At 45.5% G+C, this 21132-nt stretch overlaps 1 protein-coding gene across 3 annotated transcripts in view; it reads right to left on the minus strand.

Moving 5' to 3' along the window:
* Positions 1 to 19449, minus strand: part of CACNA1I (calcium voltage-gated channel subunit alpha1 I) — a 90742-nt gene extending 71293 nt beyond the window's left edge. For 2 of the 3 annotated variants that reach the window (XM_069807185.1, XM_069807184.1), the window contains exons 1-3: positions 19304 to 19447; positions 18438 to 18571; positions 1117 to 1214 (exon numbers count right to left, since the gene is read on the minus strand). In XM_069807185.1, coding sequence (XP_069663286.1) covers positions 1117 to 1214; positions 18438 to 18571; positions 19304 to 19396 — 325 coding nt within the window. In that variant the 5' untranslated portion in view covers positions 19397 to 19447. Of the gene's footprint in view, positions 1 to 1116; positions 1215 to 18437; positions 18572 to 19303 lie in introns of all 3 variants that reach the window. The other variant, XM_069807186.1, reaches the window with a different exon arrangement.
* Between the last annotated feature and the right edge of the window lie 1683 nt (positions 19450 to 21132).

Raw genomic sequence — 21132 nt, forward strand, 5'->3', positions numbered from 1 at the left:
AGACAGAAAAACTTGCGGAAGAAACATCTGAAATCTCACAGGGCTGCGTGTGGCAGCTGCTGCCTTTGCACAGGGAATAGCCAGAAAAAAATCAGAGCGACGCAGCAGACCGAGTTCAGTGCTCTTGCAACCTGCTGATCCCAACAGCATGTAACCTGCCCAGCGGTTCACTTCCATCCACCTGGACACAACCACTGCGAAGCCTGAACCACCTCCATCAGTGTTTCCTGCAGCTAAACAACAACGGCAGTGCCTGCTTACTCGCTCCGGGGTTGCAGGGAGAACACTGACTTAAGGAGGGGGGAAGCAAGGCAAAGGAAGGAAGCGAGGGTTATGGAGGGGCCACCTCCACTACGCAAGCAGCGTGCGTGCATGGCAGATGTCCCAGGGCTGCGACTCGCATCCCAGGGCTGCAGCACCTCCCTGGTTTGCATGTAGAGAGCAGGGGGACTGCGTCCCAGACCTGAACGGTGCCGGCCGGCAGCAGTTCGGCTGCTGACACGTCCAGGCTCACACGCGGCCCCGTGCTCAGCGGTGCTCAGCCTGGCTCATGCACACACGCCAGCTCACAGAGGGGACGGTCAGCACAAAAGAGAGAGTACAAAGCACAGGGTGAGGAGGAGAGAAAAAATAGCCGGTGCTACACGCCCCTAAGCTGTAATAGCGTGAAAATTTTTCAGATGAGAGGGTCTAGAAGAGCGTGTGAAAGCCTGAGCAAGCCAATTCTCCCTGCTTCCCGCAGCTCACCCCTCTCCAGACCTCACACACATCCCTTTTTTGAGGCTGCAGGCGTTATCAAACCTGCGACATCCTTCAGTAAGAGCAAGAACAAACCCTTTCCTTTACTGCGTATTGTTCAGCTTCAGCTCCTGAGCCATCAGCATGGCCCTGCACGAAGGATGACCAGGGCAGGCAGGCTGGGACACTGTAGCTTTCCTGCCCATCCAACACCACCTCTTGGCCCCATGACAGGGAAAAGCCTGCACACACTGTGCAGCAGCCTCCACTCAGTTTTCCCCTGAATCCTGCCAGGAGAACACTACTACACGCAGCCTTACTGATCGCGTACTCCCCACAACCTGAGCCGAGCAGCTGTGAGAGGGAAGCAGGACTTACTGGGCACACGGTTGATAGCTTTCAGGGGTCTCAGGACACGGACAGTACGGATTGCAGACAAGTTAATGTTTTGGAGATCCAGGGAGTACTCCACCATTCTGCAAGAGGGGAGAGAGAGATAAAAAGAAAAGTAAGTTTAAAAGAATCCAAAATTTCAGTTTCAGCCACGGTCATCATTTCTTCATTGAAGGGTTTCTGGAAGTTACAGGGATGAAGCCTGAGTCTTCAGGAGCAAAGCTGAAGCCCCCAGGAGCAGGACGGGAGCCCACGGCAGGAGCTGCGATAACACTTACCTGCTGTGGCCGTCGGGAGGGGAAGGAGCTGTGTGAAGATGCCCCGACAAGCAGCACGCACCCCTGGCAAGGGCACACACGTGGGATGGACATCTCCCACGAGGACAGGAGGAGCGGGGGGCTGCGTAGCCACTTTTGCTGAGCATTACCTGCAGCACAGTGGGGCGCTCCCCATTTTCCCCTCATCTCACAGTGCAGGATGACGTCCCTGGAAGCAGCTTCAGATAAACTGTTTTACCTCATGTAGAAGCAAACTCTAAAGTGGTAACTGCTTTGGCTAGGTGGGAAGGCTTCTCCCACAGCTGTGAATCACTCCTTTCTGACACCAACCAAAAGGGGAAAAGCCTAATTTTAGGACATATGCTAGACCTTAACTTTCCTAACCCAACAGCGTGCTCCCTAAATAACCTCAAAGTGCTAACAGCTATGACTAACACATTGGCTTTGCCGCAAGAGCAGCAGGTGCAGGTGAAAAAAAGTGACCTGGCCCCGCATCCCTCAGCCCAGTGCTCCCCTCCTCACCCAGCATGGCAAAAGTCCAGTAACTTGCCTGCCTCTTGGAAAGCATGGCGAGAAACTGGATTATGCTAACCATTTATCTTGGCCAGCAATTTCCGCTTAAGGATCTCATGGCGGTTTGCATGTTTTAGTGAACATAGGCGCATAAGGCCCCCAGGGAGACATGGGCTGTGGTCACCAGCTTCTCCAGGGTGACCCTGACATGCAGAGGGGATCAAGAGGGTGGCAGAGTTGGCAGGTGAAACAGCAGCAGAGGCAGGACAGGAACTGCTTCTCCTGAATCTCTTCTCAGATATGAATAATGAAACTACAAAAAACTCCATTTTGCTCAGCCTCTCAACATGCTCAAGAGATGGGTAGGGATCTGGGGACACAACCTTTTGTTACTGCACCTCTTCTCAAACCAAAAACATTATAATTTCTATAGAAAGACCCACAAGTCAATAGTCAAGTAACCTAAAGTCCACCCAAATCCTTCTGCCCAGGAACCACTGAGGAGTGAATCAAAGAGCCTAAGTGAGATGTTGAGAGGGAAATAGGGTACAGCCAGTCTGTAAAAAATATCAGGGAAAGGACTTAAGTAAAACTTGAATGAAATGGACTGATTCTTCTATCGATCACCCTCTTCACTCAAAAGGACCTTGAAGAGCAAATGTCTAGTTATCTGTCTACACCTTTCACAAAGGGGACTTGTCAGAGTGATAGATTTTCAAACACAATGGGGTAAACCTGTCGAAGTGTTGTGATTATTCTCTCTCATGCTCTCTTTCTTTCTCTCCCTCATTCCTTTCACTCTGTTCTCTCATACACTTTTAGGGTAATTGCATGAAATAATTCTTCCTCTGAAATGCAGTGGCATTCATTTACCTCCCTGGAGCTGTCAGTTCTACATACACTGAGTGTGGAAGAAGAGAGGAGGGATTTCATACAGATAATCGAAATATTCACACCCCCCAAAAAATGCAACTCAACCCCCCCCCACCCCAAACCAAGCAGCAATACTTAGATAGCCTACAGAAAACATCAATGATAGACAGAGGGTTGGGATGCAGTCAGATGAAATTAGGAAGCAGACATGAAAGGGGGAAGAACGCACGCACGTGACAAACACATAATGCACAGACACGACTACAGGGCATCACATGAAGGACGCACCTGCGTGGTGCAAATGAACACAGTGCAAAGGGCCTGGAGTAAGCACTGATCAACCTTGCTCAAGATTGCCTCATCAGCGTGTTGATGCTCCAGAATTAGACAGACCTGCTGAAACTTTGGAACTATGGTTACGGGCAAAACACCATATGGACATAGCTGTATTGCTCCCAGGATATGGGCCAACATCTCTTCGCAGCACAGAGACTTGACACGTAGAGGCAGCTTCATGACTGAAGGAGTCCCTACGCTGCAGTCTGTTATAGGGGTTAGGTATATGCACAGAAACATAAAGGTCTCCAAGCTTGGTGAAGTCCTACAGAACTTCCTTTCCTCTCTTAAAAAAACACATCACTAGAGCACTGGGTTGAGGTCAGACCTCTGAAGGCAAAAAAATTATTTCTGAGCAGTAGCAGAACAACCTGAAACACACTCTGTCAGATGCCAAGTAAGCAAATAGCCCCAAAATACATCTAAGTAAAAAAAGCAGTCTTTTCTGAACTGCAAGCAACCAAATGAGAAGTCCTGAAGAACACCGTGACCCTCACAGAAACTCAGCACAGGGGAACAGCACAGGGCTAAGGCTGAGATGAAATCAGTAGGCAGAGGTGACATCTTTTCTTAGACTTAGCCATGCAATATTCATTTAAAAATAGAACTTCCGTTTACAACCGGTTCGAGTGTTGTCCTCGTGTGGCTACAGCCACGATGCTAGCGTTACAATGGGAGTAGCCTTAACCAGGTGCACATTGCTGCCCTCTCCTAGCTGGAATGATCTTGTCACCTACGTGGCACAGTCCATGTGTCACTAGAAAATTAATAATCATCAAAGTAGCGAGCGCAAGTAGTTTCAGAGCAAGACAAAAGCTACCCTAGCTGCAACTGTGCAGTTCAGACAGCCAGCAAGCCAGCCTCCTGCAGCCCTCGGTGGCCACAGATTTGCTGCGATTATGTTCCAGTTTAGCTAGGAAAAAAGCACTGAACAGTCAATCACTCTGCCAATAAAAACAGCAGGCTGTTCCCAAGGATGGGTCAAAGAAGGGCAACTGTTAAATTTTTCAGAGAGCAACTTCTAACAAAAACGAACTCAGCCCTAACAAGCCCAGGGCTTCGGCTCGCTTAGCGGACCTCTTCTGCCTACAGTTCTTCCTGAGGTGTCCTGGTCTTGGCTGTAACAAGAGACACATCCAGGATGCTTAAATCCCTGTGGATGAGTTATGCCTATCGTAGTCACGTAAATCATATCCAAAACAACTCCAACACAATTCCAGTGCAATTTTGCATTAGGGCCACTCGTTCTCACCTTTTTGTTCCTAGTGATGCCTTTAGCATCAGCTTATATTCACGCTTCTCTTTGTGCAAGGGCACCATGCCCATGATGGACTGCAGGCGAGCAGGATGAAATGAAACCCTATTGATTAACAAAAAAAAACCAAAACATTTTCTGTATAGGTAAAACCAATGAATCCAAATGTTGCCTCCTTTCTCTAATGAAGTGGGATCTCTAAGCAACTCTGCTAGAGTCTTTGGGCATACACAGCATTTCAGGGATTGCCAGCCCAGGTTTTTTTTGCTTTTATCTTTCTCCAGCCAGCCCTGCTCCCCATTGTGTAGAAACCCTGTACCCTTGACCCTCTCTAGCTGTGGGCTCTACCTGACCTGCTGCCACATGTGGAGGTGGTGACAGGCTGACAGAGTCAAAAGGGCCTGTCACAAAAAGTGATCAGCCAGAAACTGGCAGCAGATTTATGTCAGGAGGTTCACGTTTTCCCGTGTCGGTATCTCAAGAGCTTGTGATGGTGGACGAGGTGCACAGTGCGTATTTGGACTCTCAGGCTGACACCCAGCCTTGGGTGCTTGGATCCTTATTGCACCCAGCAACCCGGGGAACCGTGCGTTTGCTGCGTATTCATAAACCAAGAGCAGGGAAACATTAAAGCTAGTACAAAATGGTTGCCTCCTTATTAAACTCCAGGAGCTTTCCAGGCACCTTGTCCTCGCTTTGTGGCAGCTAGATGCCACAAGCAAGGGTAGACCCCACGACCTGACTGCTTTTTATCTAGTTCTCCCCTTTTTCTTGGCTGCTTTAAGCATGTCTTGTTTGTAAAAGCCTTAGTTTCTTTAAGGTCCAGGGGCAGTCAAACAAAGCCTAGGATATGGGAAGAAAAAAAAAAAAAAAAGCAGCCTGTGCTGGTTGTGAGCTGTCCTTTCCCCTTATCGTGACAGGGCAGGGAGGGATGCATCTCTCCCGAGGGAAATGGCAGCTCATTTCTGGCACCACTAAAGTATTTTGCAGCCTCTGGCGTGGGTGGGCAAGTGCAGGGGCAGGTTAGAAAGCTGGAACCCTGCTAAATCAGAGAGAATCTCCTGATCTGTGATGGAATTTGAGTACCGAGCTGTCAAGATAATTGAATTTATACAGTAATTCTTCTTCCCTCGCTAGAAATTTTCTTCTTCAAAACTTTCCACAAGAAACCCTTCTGGAAGGAGAGAGGATTGATGCATGCACCATCCCCACACCATACAGCCCAAGGTTGACTGATAGTGGGAATGCTGACAGGGTGAGAAACACGACAGGGTCACTGGCTGCATGCATGGGGTCCATCCTGCAAAAGCAGGGGGGTGCCTGGCAGGGCACACCTCTCCGCTCGAGCTCTGCCTCCCTCCCCGCTCTCACGGTATCCCACCTCCTCCCTACCCCTTCTCTCCCTTTACAGCCCTCTGACTCATGCCCGCCTGCAACATTTCCACCTCTCATTTCAATCTTCCTCCTTAACTTCCATTTTTTCTGTTCACCCCTTGCCTTTCCTTCATTGTTTTCCACTTTGCCTCATATCCTTCAATTACCTTCCCAACCCTTTCTTTCCTCTTTATTCTTTTTGTCCCTTTCCCTACTGATCACCCTCCTGCTTCCTCCTCCGACTCAGTCTCTGCCTTGCCGATAAACATTAGCCTATGCCCAGGTAAGTCTGCTCAGCTAAACGCACAAGAGACCTTGAGTTTAACAGAGATGAGACCAAGCTAGAGCAGGGAACAAGTGAGCAATTTGTTAGCACATTGACCCTGTCCAGAAAGCACCTGGTCTGGCGTACCTCCATCCCATGCCAAGCCACCGGAGCGGACAGCAAGCACCCGGGGACAAGGGGGCACGCGAAGCACCAGCATCGCCAACATCCACTGCTCTTGAGGTCTCAACGAGAGCAGAACAGCTTCATCAGCTATAGCTTGGCACTTCTTTTGCTCCTCTGCACCTGTGAGCTTGAGAGCGGGCTTGGATCTGTCTTAGCACTCTCCACTTCTCCAACAGCAACAAAACTCAGGAGAGAAGAGCGATGCCGATTGCCCAACAGCAGAAATGCACGGCCAGCGTGGCTCCGTGCCAGGCACAGGAGAGCAGGCGGGCCAGCAGGATAGAGGAATAAAAACTAAGTCTATTTAAAACAGACACAGCGAGAATGTGAAAACCGTGCAAGGAGTCCAGAACATTCAGACTTCATCTTGCTGTACGTGTAACCCAAGATAATGTACTTATGCAGTGCCTGGCTAGAGGCTTCCTCACAATTACGTTCAATGAAATCCATGATTAAAACAGTTCAAACATTACCATTTACCTCTTCATATTTACATCTCCTTATACCTTTATTAAATACTTATTAACTTTCCTAATCTTAGCTCCTGAACTTCTATCTGCTGAAAATTAGCAGCCAAGAAATAATATTTAAAATGTATTCTAGAAGCATTCATGAAAAATACTGAGGCAGTATTTTTCTCATGACACAAAGCCAATATGTTTTTGTCAAATTCAAAAGCTGCATAATTCCCCTTCTCTGATAGGGGTTTTCAATTGAAATCTAATTAACTGCAGTCTAATCAATTCATATTTCTTTCTCAAATTTGGGTTTGGCACTGAAGCCAGAAACTTCATGGCTGTGACTTCCTAGCTGTAATTTCAGGCTTGCTATGAGTCTCTGTGCAAAGTGAAGCTTTCCTGCCTGTGGATTTTTATTTGGTCCTTGCATCTATGAGCACCTGGGGTGACCAAGGCAGAAGATTGTTTGGTTGCTCTCTGTTCCGAATTCCTTCAGCTTCTCAGCTATGTCAGCGGTCTAACCCTGATGCACACCTATACCCCGACCAGATGTGATTTAACCAATGTCTTCTGTGTACAAGAATATGCCTTTCTGTCCTCGGCTCCTTGATTTGGCCATCAAATTCCACAAACTGGAATTTCTACCACTTCAAAGACCCAGAACATAGGAGTCGCAGGGAAAACATAAGACTAGATCTGCCAGTTTTCCCTATCTGAATTTTTAATTCTGATATCAGCACGAAAAGTTAGAGCTGACGTCTCTCCATTTACCAAGGTGTCCATCCCCCTGATCGTGAGCCATGTGTGAGCCACTCTACAGCTGAAATCTCCCACCTGCAGTTTGTGGGGTGGCAGTAGGAGACTGATTTACCCCTAAATCCTCCCACCTCTGTAGTACACACCAGGATGAGAGGAAGGTCTCACCACCTCTGCTCTGGCTTCAAAGACTGTGGCTACAATGCAAAGAAGGAGCAAAGCCAGTCCTCTCACTGGACAATGTACTCCAATGGTGCTGTATCTCCCCTCTCATATTAATGAGCCATTCTATCGAAAGGAAATTAAAAAGCACGTGCATTGCTAGATCCACCCAGTCCTGGCCCTGCTGTGGCCAGAGATACAGCAGCGGGCAGGGGCCGTGGAGAACAGGGCTGGCCAGGCTCCCCCAGGGCTCTATTAGCTGAATCTGTGGTTTTCCAAAAAAAAGGAGGGCAGGCAGCAAAATCCACTTACTGGTGGCCCATGACTGCCTGGATAGTGGGGATCATCAGCGTTGGAGCAACAGCAAGGAGGCAGAAGGAAGAGCACACAGCTGAACAGCTAGAGCATGGGGCACGTGTGGCATTCAAGACACGTGTGGCATTCAAGACACGTCCTGTCAGCCCTTGCTAAGGCTGGACGTGCCCTAGCTTGTACACAAGGAGAGCTGTAAGCAGGCAGGCACCAGTAAGGGATGAATCCAATTTCTCGCAAACCCATCTGGAGATGTCAGAAACAGAGCCAGGAGATTTGGGCAATCAAACAATTTGCCTGCCCAAATGCTAGGCAAGAGAGAAGGACTACTTCTTCCACCCTGAGTCTGCAGCTACAGGACGCACACGTACCGGCAGAGAGAAAAAACAGGCTACTTACCAGCCCCAGGACTGCAGGGCTCCCAGGCGAGACCTATTTTTTTTTAAGCTATCTGCACCACACCAGCCCTTTTGCTCTACAGCTGGAGCCACATCCTTACTTGCCCCCGGAGGTCCCGGGGGCTACAGCAGAAATTAAAGCCTCTTTCTAGGCGTCCCCTTTTCCCTGCTCAGAGTGTGGTGTTGTGGCCCGTGCCCCCATTTGCTTTGCTTGCTCATGGCTGGAAGAAAGCACAACTTTAACCAGGGCGTTGAGAACGGGCAGGGGCTTCAGGCAGCACGGGGCACCAGCCCACATGGGGGGTGCCGAGCAGATGCAGCCCCCCCCAGCCACATCAGGGCTGCAGTCACCTGGGCACTCCTCCTTAAAAATGCCGTCTTCACGGATGCTTCGGCTCCCAGCTGACGGGTTATTTGGACCTGATCTTTTGCTGTACGGACACGGGTCAGCCTGCGGGGCAGGAGGCAGAGGGCTGCCAGGCAGCCCCCAGCACCGGCCCTGCCATCAGCTCGCTTGATCTACACTCGGAGAGCAAACCGCGCAGGCATTCGCACACATTTTGCATGGTTTGGTGCCTCCGGGGCCAGGCTTCAACACGCACCCTAAATAGATGAGCCAAACTCCTTTCAACACCTACCATAGAAAGGATGGAATAACATCATGTGGGATGTGGCCAGACATTACACAGTAGGCCTCTAAATTGCTCTGCAAAGCACGGTGTACTCAGCTAAGTAGTCCTGCTTATCTCTTTTAAAGTTAGAGCTCACCACGCTGCGAAAAGACAACTCTCTGCTGACATAAAAGCCAAAAGATAGAAGAAAAAAAAAAATCCCTTGCTAGTAAAACAAGAACTGCAAAAATTACATGCTTTTTTCTCCTTTTATTAAAAAAATGAAAGAGGTTATAATTCTGTTAGTAAAAAGACATTTTTTCAGGGAGTGATAGATCAATTACTAATTACACAGGTCCAGAGCTATGATGCTTAGTATTCTTAAAAAAAATAACCTGCAATTGTCCCCCCTCTCCAGTACAGAACATTCTCTTTTTTTACCCCCTTTTTTTTTTTTAATTGCTCTGCAAGCAAAAGCTGCTGAAAGCTTCCAGAGCCTGTAAGACTGGTCCCTTGCTGCCTAGAATGTGATTATTTCACACCCCTGAACACTCAGATTTTTCTCCAAACTGTGTACTAAGAGAAAACGTCAGAGTTTCTTAATAGTTTTGGAAACATGATATGAAAAGACATAAGCAGGTTTTCACACTGCGATAAGAAAGCCAGAGGGACTCGCCAAGCTCAGATGACTGAAGACAAGCGACGGGGCCTCACTTTTGAAAACCAGGAGTCTGAACACAGGCTCTGAGCTCTGTATTTCATTGCTGGGGGGGTGGGGGGGCAGGGGGAGAGGGGAGAAAAAAAAAGGGTGTCTGCATTTTGGTCCTGCAAGCCTGCTGGTATTGCCTTTTTTTTTTTTCCTTCCCCCAAATAAAGCTAAAGATTCATGTGGTAGAGAATTAGCTTTTTAGGGAGGCAAAAAAAAAAAAAATCAGAGGCAATAATTGAGAACTACAGATAACACATGCAGGGTACCACTGCCTCCTTGTTTTGATTCTTCTCTTGTGTGATTCATTTCATTTTGATGACTGCTTTCATTTCAATATGTTGCACATCTATGGATAGTTTTACTAGGAGAAAGCCAATGAAATAATTAGTATCATTAAGGAGGAAAAAGTGAGAGCCTGTTGGGGGGGAGGGCTGTGCTGCTGATATTTCTGCCTTTGGTTAAGATGCTATTTAGCCTGCTGCTTGCTGGTTTCCATCTTTATCTGATCACTGCTTGAAACACCTAATTGCTGTATTTATTACAGTTTTCTTTAACTTGCCATAATTTCATAGAAACTTTCATTTGGCATCGAAGATTAGCTAACTAGGATTTTCTGAGCATTCTGCTGTTTACACTGCTGCTAATAAGTATTTAATGGTCTGAGATTTTAAAGTCATAACTATGCAAATTCTGGCCAGGTCCCTGAAGGACCATAGTTAATTAAAGCAAACAGAAAGCAGAAGATTGGCCACAGACTTCCCCATCTTGGGAGATTAAGGCCAACCGGTGTGTTTCAGGCTAAGCGGCATCTTCCCCCCATGGAAGGGCACTGTGCGGTACCAGTTTTGTTTTCTGGGAACAGTGGGCGTTTGAGGCTGGGACTGGTACCTCTCATCCTTCAGAGAGCTTCCAGCCTCCTTCCCTGGGCTGAAATGCAGAGGGATGAATTTGGGGCTGTAAACCGGTGGCTTCCCAGTAGAGAGAGAATGAGTGTTCAGAGGTACACACGCTGATGCTGCACAGGTTTGAAAAGAGCTTGGACGGATGGATTTAGGAAGCAGCATCACTGCAGGTTTATGGAGGAAAGGACACAATATCTCAGGAATTAGGGGAAGCAAAAATCAAGGACAGTAGATAACTATCAGAGAGAGAAAATACAAATAATAATAATTATCTCAGTTAATAGAGAGCAATACTTTCCAGGGTCCCAGGGTGGAAGCTGCATAAAAGACTCCTGAAGAAGCGACTAGCCGAAAGGCACAGGGAACGAGAAGAAACATTCTGCTCAACCTACAGGGCTATAAGGCATGCCCGAGAAGGGATCTCCAGCTGTACAAAGATGCCAGAAAACCCTCTCCAAAGGCTGAATAACTAAGGAGAAAGGAAAGGATGCTTTGGAAAAGAAATGAAGATATCAAGATAGCTGTGCTGCCATACTAGAAGTGAAACGAGATTTAAAAAAGCAAACTTAGGAAGGTTTTCAAATTTCCAGGACAATATTTACCCATGATGATGCATTTTGAAATTAACTGTTTTTCTTATCATGACGTGCCACAGATTATAGATGATTTCTGAAGAAGATGGACAAGAAATATTCAGCTGAGCTCCTCGGTGGCCCATCCTGGCCAACGCGCAAAGGAGATGATGGCAGAATCTGGTAACAAACTGCTAGCTTGGCCAGCCACATAGGGCAGGAGACTTGCAGAGCACTGGATTACCCCTTGAGAAGCAGAAATATTAACCAGCATTTCATTAGAAGAAGAATTAGGTTTTAGGGAACTGAGATAGACCAGTCAGGAGACTGTTAAATGAGAGACCAAAGGGGAAAGTGACAAAATTAGGGAAAAAAGTTAATTCTAAAGCCTCCATGTCAAGAACAAAACTAATCAAGGCACTAAAAGATGTAAAGAGGAGAAAAACGGTATCATCTATACACCAGTGCCAGGGGCCTCAGCAATAAAGAGAATAGGAATTGTTCATTTTACAAGCATAAACAGCCTAAATGGCATTAAGAAAGCCTGGTGGGAAGATCTGCATGAAAGGAATATTAAAATCAAGGATTGTAACCTAGCTAGGGAGGCTCAAGTGGACAGAAAGGGAGGGGGAGTAGCATACTCTGTCAAAAATGGCATTCTCTAGTATGGAATCAGTGACAGTTTGGAAATGAATACTTATGGATTAATTTTCTGCCATATAAAGTAGATAATTCCTCTCAGCTAGAGAAATGGGCTGACAGGAGCCTCATGAAATTCAACAGAAAATTGCAAGGTCCTGCACTTGCGCTGAACTGACCCACTGCCTAAGGACTGATGGGTAGTGGGCTCTGCTGAAAAGGACCTGCAAGTCCTGGGGGACAGCAGGCCACACATGGACCACTTGAGGAAGGCTGATGGCATACCAAGCTGCACCAACAGGAGTGCAGCCACTAGATGATGGAAGGGATTATCCCCTTTGCACTTGGTAGACCACCTCTAGAATAGGACATTCAGTTTTGGGCCCCCCAGTACAAGAAAGATGTTGATAAACTGGAGCAAGTTCAGTGGAGGGTCACCAAGATGCTCAGGGGCTGGAGCACTTGCCCTGTGAGGAGAGGCTGAGGTGTGGAGCCTTGTTCAACCTGGAGCAGAGATAATTTTGGAAGGACCCAACAGCAGTTCCTTGGTACCTACAAGGGTGTCAGTAAGGAGATGAAGCCAGGCTCTTCACAGTGGTGCATGGCAGGAGAACAAGACAAAACAGACATAAATCCAAGCATGGAAGGGAGGTTCAGATTAGTTAGAGATAAATCAGCAGTGGGGCTGGGGCGCAGAGAGGCAGTGCAGTCTGTCTGTAGTGGTTTTCAAGACTTGACCGGACAACTCTGAGCGACCTAACCTGAGTTTGTAGTTGGCCCTCATTTGAGCAAGAAGATTGGATTGGAGACCTCACAAGGTCCTTTCCAACCCAGATCATCTATGATCCTGTATGTCCAGATCATGCTAAAAGACAGGCTGACTAGCTAACTCTCTTGGTATTGGTCTGTAATTCATAGGAGAAGAACCCTCCCATTATCCATCTGCAAGAGTTGAATTTGGGCAACATGTGTTGGTGACACCTGTATTTCCTTGCAATTTCTCAGCATTTACAGTGATGTGCTTTACAACTCAAAGAAAATTGCATTTAAGGATGGAAGATACAGAGATTGTCTATTAAGCATTTGTTGGTGGGGTTTTTTTATCATAGAACTTAAAGAAAGGACTACTTGATTACATGTGTTATGTACAAATCAAGTAAGGTCATCAACAGTACTAGATATACTTGGTGGATTAGAGAGGCCATATTCATGCAGTTGAAAACACACAGAAACAGCCATGCGTCAAACCGGTCCGGATAACAACGTTAATTCATGAACTGTGGATGACAATCAAGTGGTGTTTAGGAATATTTATCAGGTATCCCAAAAGGTTCAGAGACAAGAAAGATGAACGGGCTAAAAAGATAATACAACATAAGTGAAAGCAAAAGCAGCAATGTAATAGCAAGGGAGGGGAAGTTGATACCAATGAATATAAATTAGGAGATGGAAATTGTAGAAAATTTGTTAGAGAATTGAACGAGCACATAAAATGGTACAAGTTAATCACTGGAACAAGAAAACAGAATTGTCACGAACAGTGTAAAAAGGCAGAAAACTTCAATTAAAAAATGAGTTCTATGAGGGAGGTCAGATGATGTATGTGTACTATAGATGATAATGTGCTAGTTTCAGCTCCAGCTGTGATCAAGTACTTTAGGCTGTGCCTAAAATGAAAATAGGAATATTCTAAGATAAGCAGGCCTGAACAATTTATATCCAAGAGTTTTAAAAGAGATGGCCAGAAAAGATTTGGTCCAGTACTGATGATTTTTGATTAGTCTCAGAAAACTGGGAAAGCATCCAAGGGTCAAAGAAATTCTGATGTTGTGCCAGTACTTTAGAAACACAGTGATCTCAGTAGGCTGACTGGACTGATGCTGATCACAGCACAGTAATGAAATCGCCAATATGCAGCTTTGATAGATTAAAGGTGGATAATAAAATTAACTATAATCAACACAGGTTTAAGGAAAAATAGACATCGAACTAATGTGCTATAATTTCTTATGAGATTACAAGTCCGGTTCACACAAGTAATTATGTTGATATGGCTGGAGTGATATGAAATCATGATGACATACATTAGCTGAAGAAAAACTGGCTAAGTAATAAACCTTACATGCAACAGTAAATGGGGACTCATTCGTGAGCAGATGTACTTCTGTAATGCACAATTCTTGCCACTCCATTCTTTATTTATTTATCACAACCTGGCAGAAAATTAAAAAAAAATCACTAATGGATTTTGCAGTTGAAGCATATTTTTGGAAGAACAGAAAAGAAACGAAGAGGACAAGTCAGCAATATAGAACAGTATGAACTGCTTTGGAAATGCAAATAATATGCATTCCAGCATGAACAAATGGAACAGCATACATCTGGGAACAAAGTTTTCTGTTCCTACTAATAGGAAGGGATTTTCTCTCTTCAGAAGAGGAGACAGAGGGAAAAAACCCCAACCAACCAAGCCTGGAGCCAATGGAGAAAGCAGCTGAATGAATTGATAGGGAGATGCTGTGATTGAGTAGATGGGCTACTGCAACACTTGGCTGTAGGAGCTAGGAAATTTCAGGCTGGAATAGAGAGGAGACAGTATTACTACTGAAGGCACTGAAGCAGCTGCACAGAGCACTGTGTCTTGTTCTGACGTCCACCACTTTTAAAAGCTGTTAAAAAATACTGCAAGTATATCTCAAAATGCCAAAATATACAAGTCATGCCATTCTTCTCATCAAAGCAAGGTCAGGATAGGATTTGACCACAGCTTATGAGATCTATATGGCAAGCTCCAGTGTGATAATGGAGAGAGGCAAAGATGGGGCATTCTCTGAAAGACAGACCAGCCTCTCCTCAGCCATTGGACTCCAAGCAGCAAGTAGTTAAGGAAAGATTTGGACATATTTTGGGCACATACTTGTAATCACAATCATCCCCCCAGCCACGTAGTGAAGCCCTCTCCCCCTTAACCTACCTACCCACTCAAGTAAATTGCATACCAGAACATGTTGTGGGGATGCCACAGAAGAGGGCAGAGACAGATATAATTCCCACCACAGATCATTAATTACAGTACTTGGCTCAAGAAAAGCAGAACAACCACTCCCTTAGTGGAATTAATGCCCCCAATGCCAGGCAGGTTGCACAAATTCACGCCTTGCCCAGGGACCCTCAGGACAGACTCATGTAAAGGGACATCTCCCTTTCCAGGGGGACAGTGGCATCATCTCCAACTGCATGTGAACACAACTGTCTCAGAGTAGAGCAAGCAGGAGAAATTGCTCACTTTTTTTTTTTTTGCTAGTGAACTGCCTAGCTTGAAAAGTTGATGAGTGTTAGCCTAGAAATAAGTGACTCTCCTAAATTCATGCACATATAGACACTGGCTGACATTTCCAATATGATTAGTGTTGCCATTATCTCAACTTTCAAAACGTAGTAGGCTCTCAACTTCAGGAGGCTGCCCTCTGAAGTTGCCTCAGATCAAGCTCTCCAAATGCACCCATCACCGTGGGAAACAAATGACGACAGACAAGACCTAATCACAAACACAGGGGAAAAGGGACTCCCACCAGGACAGCTGGTGACAAGCACAGTCTGCTTGAAACGTCTGGGAACTTGCAACCTCCTGTTGCCAGTGAGCAGTTGGGAACTGGAGCATTGACAAGCTGAATCTGCAGCCTTCGTTGCTTGTGCGTGCAAGGGCATCAGCATTCTTCAACCCAAATTACCTTGCATTGAGGGGAACAATGGGAAGTGTTCACTTAGGACTCTTGTTTGGGGCTTTTTCTAATCCTTTCTGAAAAAAACGTGTTGAAGATGCTTGGGGGAGGGAGTGTGCGAGGGGGGAGAAAGTTCTGGTGATGTCAGCTCCTATTGCCATGGAAACGGAACATTTTTAGTGACAATGGAGTCTTCCTCCTTGAGCTGCTGGGTTGCGTGGGGTGCAGGGGCAAGCAGGGCAGGGGCACATGAGGGAATTCAGCTAACTAAAACTATAGCTTCTGGCTTTCCAAGGAAGTGAGGAGAAAACTACAAATGAATGCCTGAATACATGGTTTATGTAACCAAAACACTGTCTGGGGCAATAGCAGCAAATAGTCATTATGCTCTTTGATGAAACATGCTGTCATGCAGCTAGCCAGATGGAGGTATCTCAGCTGCCCAGGAACACCCGACAAAACAGTCCCTTGCCTGCATTTTGCTTTTCCATGCTACAGTTTATTCTTCCAACCTTTGCTGCTTCGTTGGTGTTTATTTGGAAAGGGAGAAGGGGAAAGAAGGGGATGGGAAGTACAGTCCTTATTCTTGAAATTGAGAGAAGCTGCAAGTCTTCTATGCAGTGCAATACTTCCCAACATCACAGACGTTTTCTTGAGAGCCAAATTTATGATCTGCCTTGCAGGCAATGAAAGTCCAGGGCTATGAAAAGGAGAAGGCCCTCAGAGAAAACTGATTAGCCTCTGACTGGGATCTAACTCACTGGTATGGAGAAAACACGCAAGACCTGAAGCAGGGTGTCTTCTCTTAGTCAGAAGTCTAGGGCAGCATCTGGACCCAGAGCAAGCTGAAGCCATGATCCAGGCGTGGGACCAATCAGGATAAAGCTTGAGGCTTAAATCTGAGGTTAAATAAAAGCCTACAGTCCGTATGTAAGGGCAAGTTTGAGCCTTGGATTTGATTTAAACAGCGCAGACAAAAATTTAATGAATTTCAAAGAATAATGAATTAATAACCACAAGCTTTTATAACTTGAAATATATTATATAGTCATTAGTCCTATATAACTAAATGGAAAAATCTTTCTTTAGCAGAAGTCTTTTGAGATCAGATATTCTAATGAGATTACTATCATTTCAGCCTGACACCTCATGAGGAGAATTGTATAGAAATCAGGAAACAAATTTCTTTTAGTTTTGGACCTGAAATGAAAAGTCCTCCAAGCTGATTATTCTACATCTAAGGAGTTGATTCTGTCTCCTTAGCATTAAAAGGAATTCAGATATGGGCTTTTTTCCTAGTACTGCTATCAGATGCACAAAAGACTCACTCTCTCCTCAAATTTCTGCCAGCAATGTCGACAGAAGGAAACACGTAAATGGGGTTTACTCCCTTCTCATCTAGGTAGCATGGAATTCACTTGCTTCCTGCATGGAGTAAGCACTTGAGCTCACCCTCTTTCATTTTGCATTACCCTACTGATTTCTTCATCTCTCCAGATAGCACGACCCCACATACCATGCTTGCAGGGACACCAGGTAGAGCAAGACCCCCAGTTCCCAAGCCTTTTACCCCATACACCAGCAATCCTGTGCCCACCCAGAGCAGAGCCTTCCTCCCAGCATACCGCAGCACATCACCCTCACGGAGGAGCACCATGGGCTCCAAGGTGCCCCTTTCAAACACACTTGTTCTTCCCTTTCCTCCTCAAAGGCTGCTGTGGTAGGGTCTTGCTTTCCCTGCATGCAGTAACCAGCAATTTTGCCACCAGGAGCTCAGACTAGAAAATACAATGATCTGGCTTTTCTCACCACCATGTGCCAAGTGCTTTAACTTAGCCTTTCCTGATGAACTCTCAGTCCCCATGCCAGGCCATTTTAAATCAGATGGTAATCACAGCAAGCTCAGCCACAAGGAGGGTCTTCCCATCTCACACATTTTACATTAATTTAGAAAAAGCTACAGCTTTCATCTGCCTGTCCTCCTTTCATGCACAAGCTGGCCAAGGATCAGCCTTCAAACTTTTACAACTGAACTGAGTCTGAAAATCTCTGCTCCTCCCAGAAGCAAACAATTATATGCCCCTCCAGAGGGAATGACTTTCAAGTCTTGCTGTAGAAGAACTGTGTCAAAAGCAAATATAAAGACAGTACTGCTCCACACCGCAGGGGAAAACTCTGCAAAGTGAGCTTGAACTCGCTGCTGGCTCAGTCAGTAATACACACACTTCCAGGTGACAGCGAATGTGGGTAATTCCTTGCTGGGAATAAGAGGAAAGTGGGGGTTTCTCTCTGAAAAGATATTCACTAGCTTGCTAGGAGAACAGCGATATTACACCTTTATTTCTGACTTTTTTTTTTTTTTTTACTGTGCCACAAGGCAATCTAATTGAAAACGGACAAATTCCAGAAGAGCACTGGTATCAGAGATGGACATTTTGCTGTGATTCAATAGGCAAATCCTGGTAGACTTTCCACTTCCTACATGCAGAGGGGAAATCAGAGCTTCACCATAGCAACTTTGTTGTTAAAAACACTCAAATGTCAGCTTGTCCCAATAGTACTGTGGGTAAGGCCAGTACAATAGAGAGACAAAAAGCCCAGAGTAACAAAAATGACATTTCTACCTTTGAAACACTGCTGCTGGAAACAGAGAAGCTAGCTTGGTTTTGGTAAAGGTTACACCTCTTCCACTCAGACATTTTAAAAACAAAATGAAGAAGCTTCTGAGCTAGCTCTTCAGCTGGTACAAATGAACACCCTCCTCTGAAGTTGTGCGTGATAGATGGCTGCACATCAGCTGGGGAGCTAAGCTACCTTCTCTCCTGTTTCTTCCATCGACTGCTAACCCTAGCATGTCTGATTCCAGTTCGGCAGATGTACTGGAATAGCACCAGAGTGGAAACTTTCCCCTCAATTACGTCATTTCTGTTCCATGCAAGACTCTAGCAAACACAGAACAAATAAACCCAGAAACTATTGACCTACCCAGCCATGACAATGAAGAAATCCAGGCGGTTCCAGGTATCTCCAAGGTAACACTTCTTGCCAAAGATCCCCAGGGCCACCATCTTTAAGACCATTTCCATAGCAAAGAAGATAAAGATGAAATCATCAAACACCTGCCAAACAGAAACCCAAGAGCACATCTGATAAGCATTCTCGGCCTTGGACTTTAAAACACAGAATGTGAGATAAATGGCTCAGCTGAGGACATAGCACAGCTTCACACAGCACACACAGCACATACCAATCACAGATAGAGGCTTCAGATATCTGAACATCACAGCCTCAGCAACACTATAGATGACAACCTTTGCTGTCACCTTCTCTTTGGGGAAGCAGCAAGTACAGCTAGTACATTCACAGGCTGGATGTACCCACGGCCCTTCTTGGCATACCTTTTATTTCTTCTCCCTTTGGGCATCCTGAATGCCACATTACCTATGGACTCAGTAGTACCTTTGCTCCTCAACAGAGTAGCGAATGCATTGGGGGCTGCTAATGCCTCCTGCCTGGACATTGTAGCCTTAGTTATTTCTCCCTAGCTTACCTCTGAGCTATGCATCTTGTAGCTGTCTATGTCAGGAAACCCAGGCTTACGCACAGGATCAGGAAGGTTAGCAGCTGTTCTGTATTGCATGGTCACAAGTAGACTTCATTCGTCATCTGCCTCTCACCCCAATCCCCTTCTCAAAGCAAGTTCTTGCCATTTTACAACAGGATAGCTTACTGCCAGGGACATTCTTGCCCGCCTGTCTAGGAAGGTGTTACCCACACGCTGAAGGAAAGCATGCGTGAAAATTTCTGACTTGGACTGAGGCACCATCACAACAAGAAGGAAGTCTGCTTACCTGTAAGATTTTACACCTGTCAGAAAGGCAGTCCATATCCTCACAAGGCTGGTACATCCCCAGGGTAACACAGTTTAACAAAATCACCATCATGCTGACACACTCAAACCAGGTGGAAAAGAGTCAAGGAAAACTTCTGTAAAAGCATCATGGCCGAGATAAGCTTGCTCTAGGCTTGGGATGACAAAATAGGAAGATTAAGGGAAATAACTGCTGGTAGGCTAATTTATTACATTCTTATGTTTTTTTCCCCTTAGTTCCTCACCATTCCACACCTGGATTAAGCCAAAACTCTTTTGAAAAGGGGAAAGTAGAGGTAGCACAAAAGCCTAAGGTATTTATGCAAGTCAAATCATTGCCATAGTTAAACACATGCTCACTCCTCTCCTGTTGGTTTGTCAAGTCCCTTTCCTCCTTGGCTTACCGAATCTTCCAAATATATGGAAGAGCCTTTCAAAGGTGGCCTATACTCAAATGTAGCAGAGATCTCCATGATCTAGGAATCTAAATCAAAATGGACAGCTGGATCTCTATGTGAGCCTAGCGATTGCTGCCCTTCTGGGAAGGGGGTACAACACAAGGCTAGAAGTCTCCCTCTTCCCTTCTAAGAGGAACTTGGAGATAAAGAGTTGCCATGTTGGAACAGGTCAATGGTCCATCTAATCTGTTAACTCTGCTTCCAGCAGTGACCCACGCTGGATAAAACTCCACAATGTGTCTAATTAAGTTATTCAATAACCATGGGGGGAAATTACATTTCTGACCCCAGCTGGTGATCTGTTTATGCCCTAAAGCATGAGGATTGATAGCCCTTATAATTGTTTTCTCAACTACACTGGTGTCCCTACAGATGCTTTGCTTATTCATTTGAATCCTTTGTTGATAATCTTACTAAAATATCTGCTTCGATAATAGTTGGCAGCCATAAGCTACATTGGCTAATTATACTTTACATTAAAAATTGTTTCCTCCTATTGATTTTTAATTTGTTGCCTTTTAATTTCATCAAGTGCCACTTCATTTATATACTACAGAAGAGGATAAAAATGGTGTATTTGTGGGACCTTATCTATGCTCTCCACACCCTCTACCTGCCTGCTCTTCACCATCGCCTCTCCTCCTGAAGGAGTCTTAAGACCTGATACACACTTATCCAAGAACTTATTTACAGTATTTTAGTTCTAAAAGCAGGCACATTTCTGTGACATCTTTCCAGCATTTGCATTGCAAAGCAGCGATGTAAATCTAACGAGAACGGACCTCCAACCTCTGGCAGAACCATCCTTCTTGGGTATTTTAACACACCTCGCAATTATATCCGCTCAGTTTCCATGTTCAGACAATTTTTATTTTTTTTTAATTTAAAATAACAGAACCAAGAAATTATCCATTTAGAATACAACCCACTGAGTGCGCCCATTTTCAGTCCTTGCAGAACTGAATCCAAAACATTGGCCTGTATCTCTGGTCACTTCTGAAAGACACTCAACATCTATGGTTTGTTCTGAGCAACTCTTCCACGCTCATTCTCTGACAGTGATTCATGACTAACCCACACAATCTGATCTAGAAGATTATTAATTCTTTCTCTTCTCCACCTGGTTTTTGGTGAGCTACCTTCAGTTGCAAAATCAGACAAGAGCAGGGCACCAGCTCTATTGTGCCAATCACACTATGAGGTGATTTCAAGAATGTGTTATCACTATCCCTCACTAAGATAATCCCAAGTGCTGTACAAAGTAATGCACATAGAGCCCACCCTTGATGTAGGCTTCAAAACCAGAAGCCTTTTCCAAGAGGAAAACTCCAAAAGGGCACAAATAAGATGT

This window comes from Haliaeetus albicilla, chromosome 19, assembly GCF_947461875.1.
Source record: "Haliaeetus albicilla chromosome 19, bHalAlb1.1, whole genome shotgun sequence".
Lineage (NCBI taxonomy): Eukaryota > Metazoa > Chordata > Aves > Accipitriformes > Accipitridae > Haliaeetus > Haliaeetus albicilla.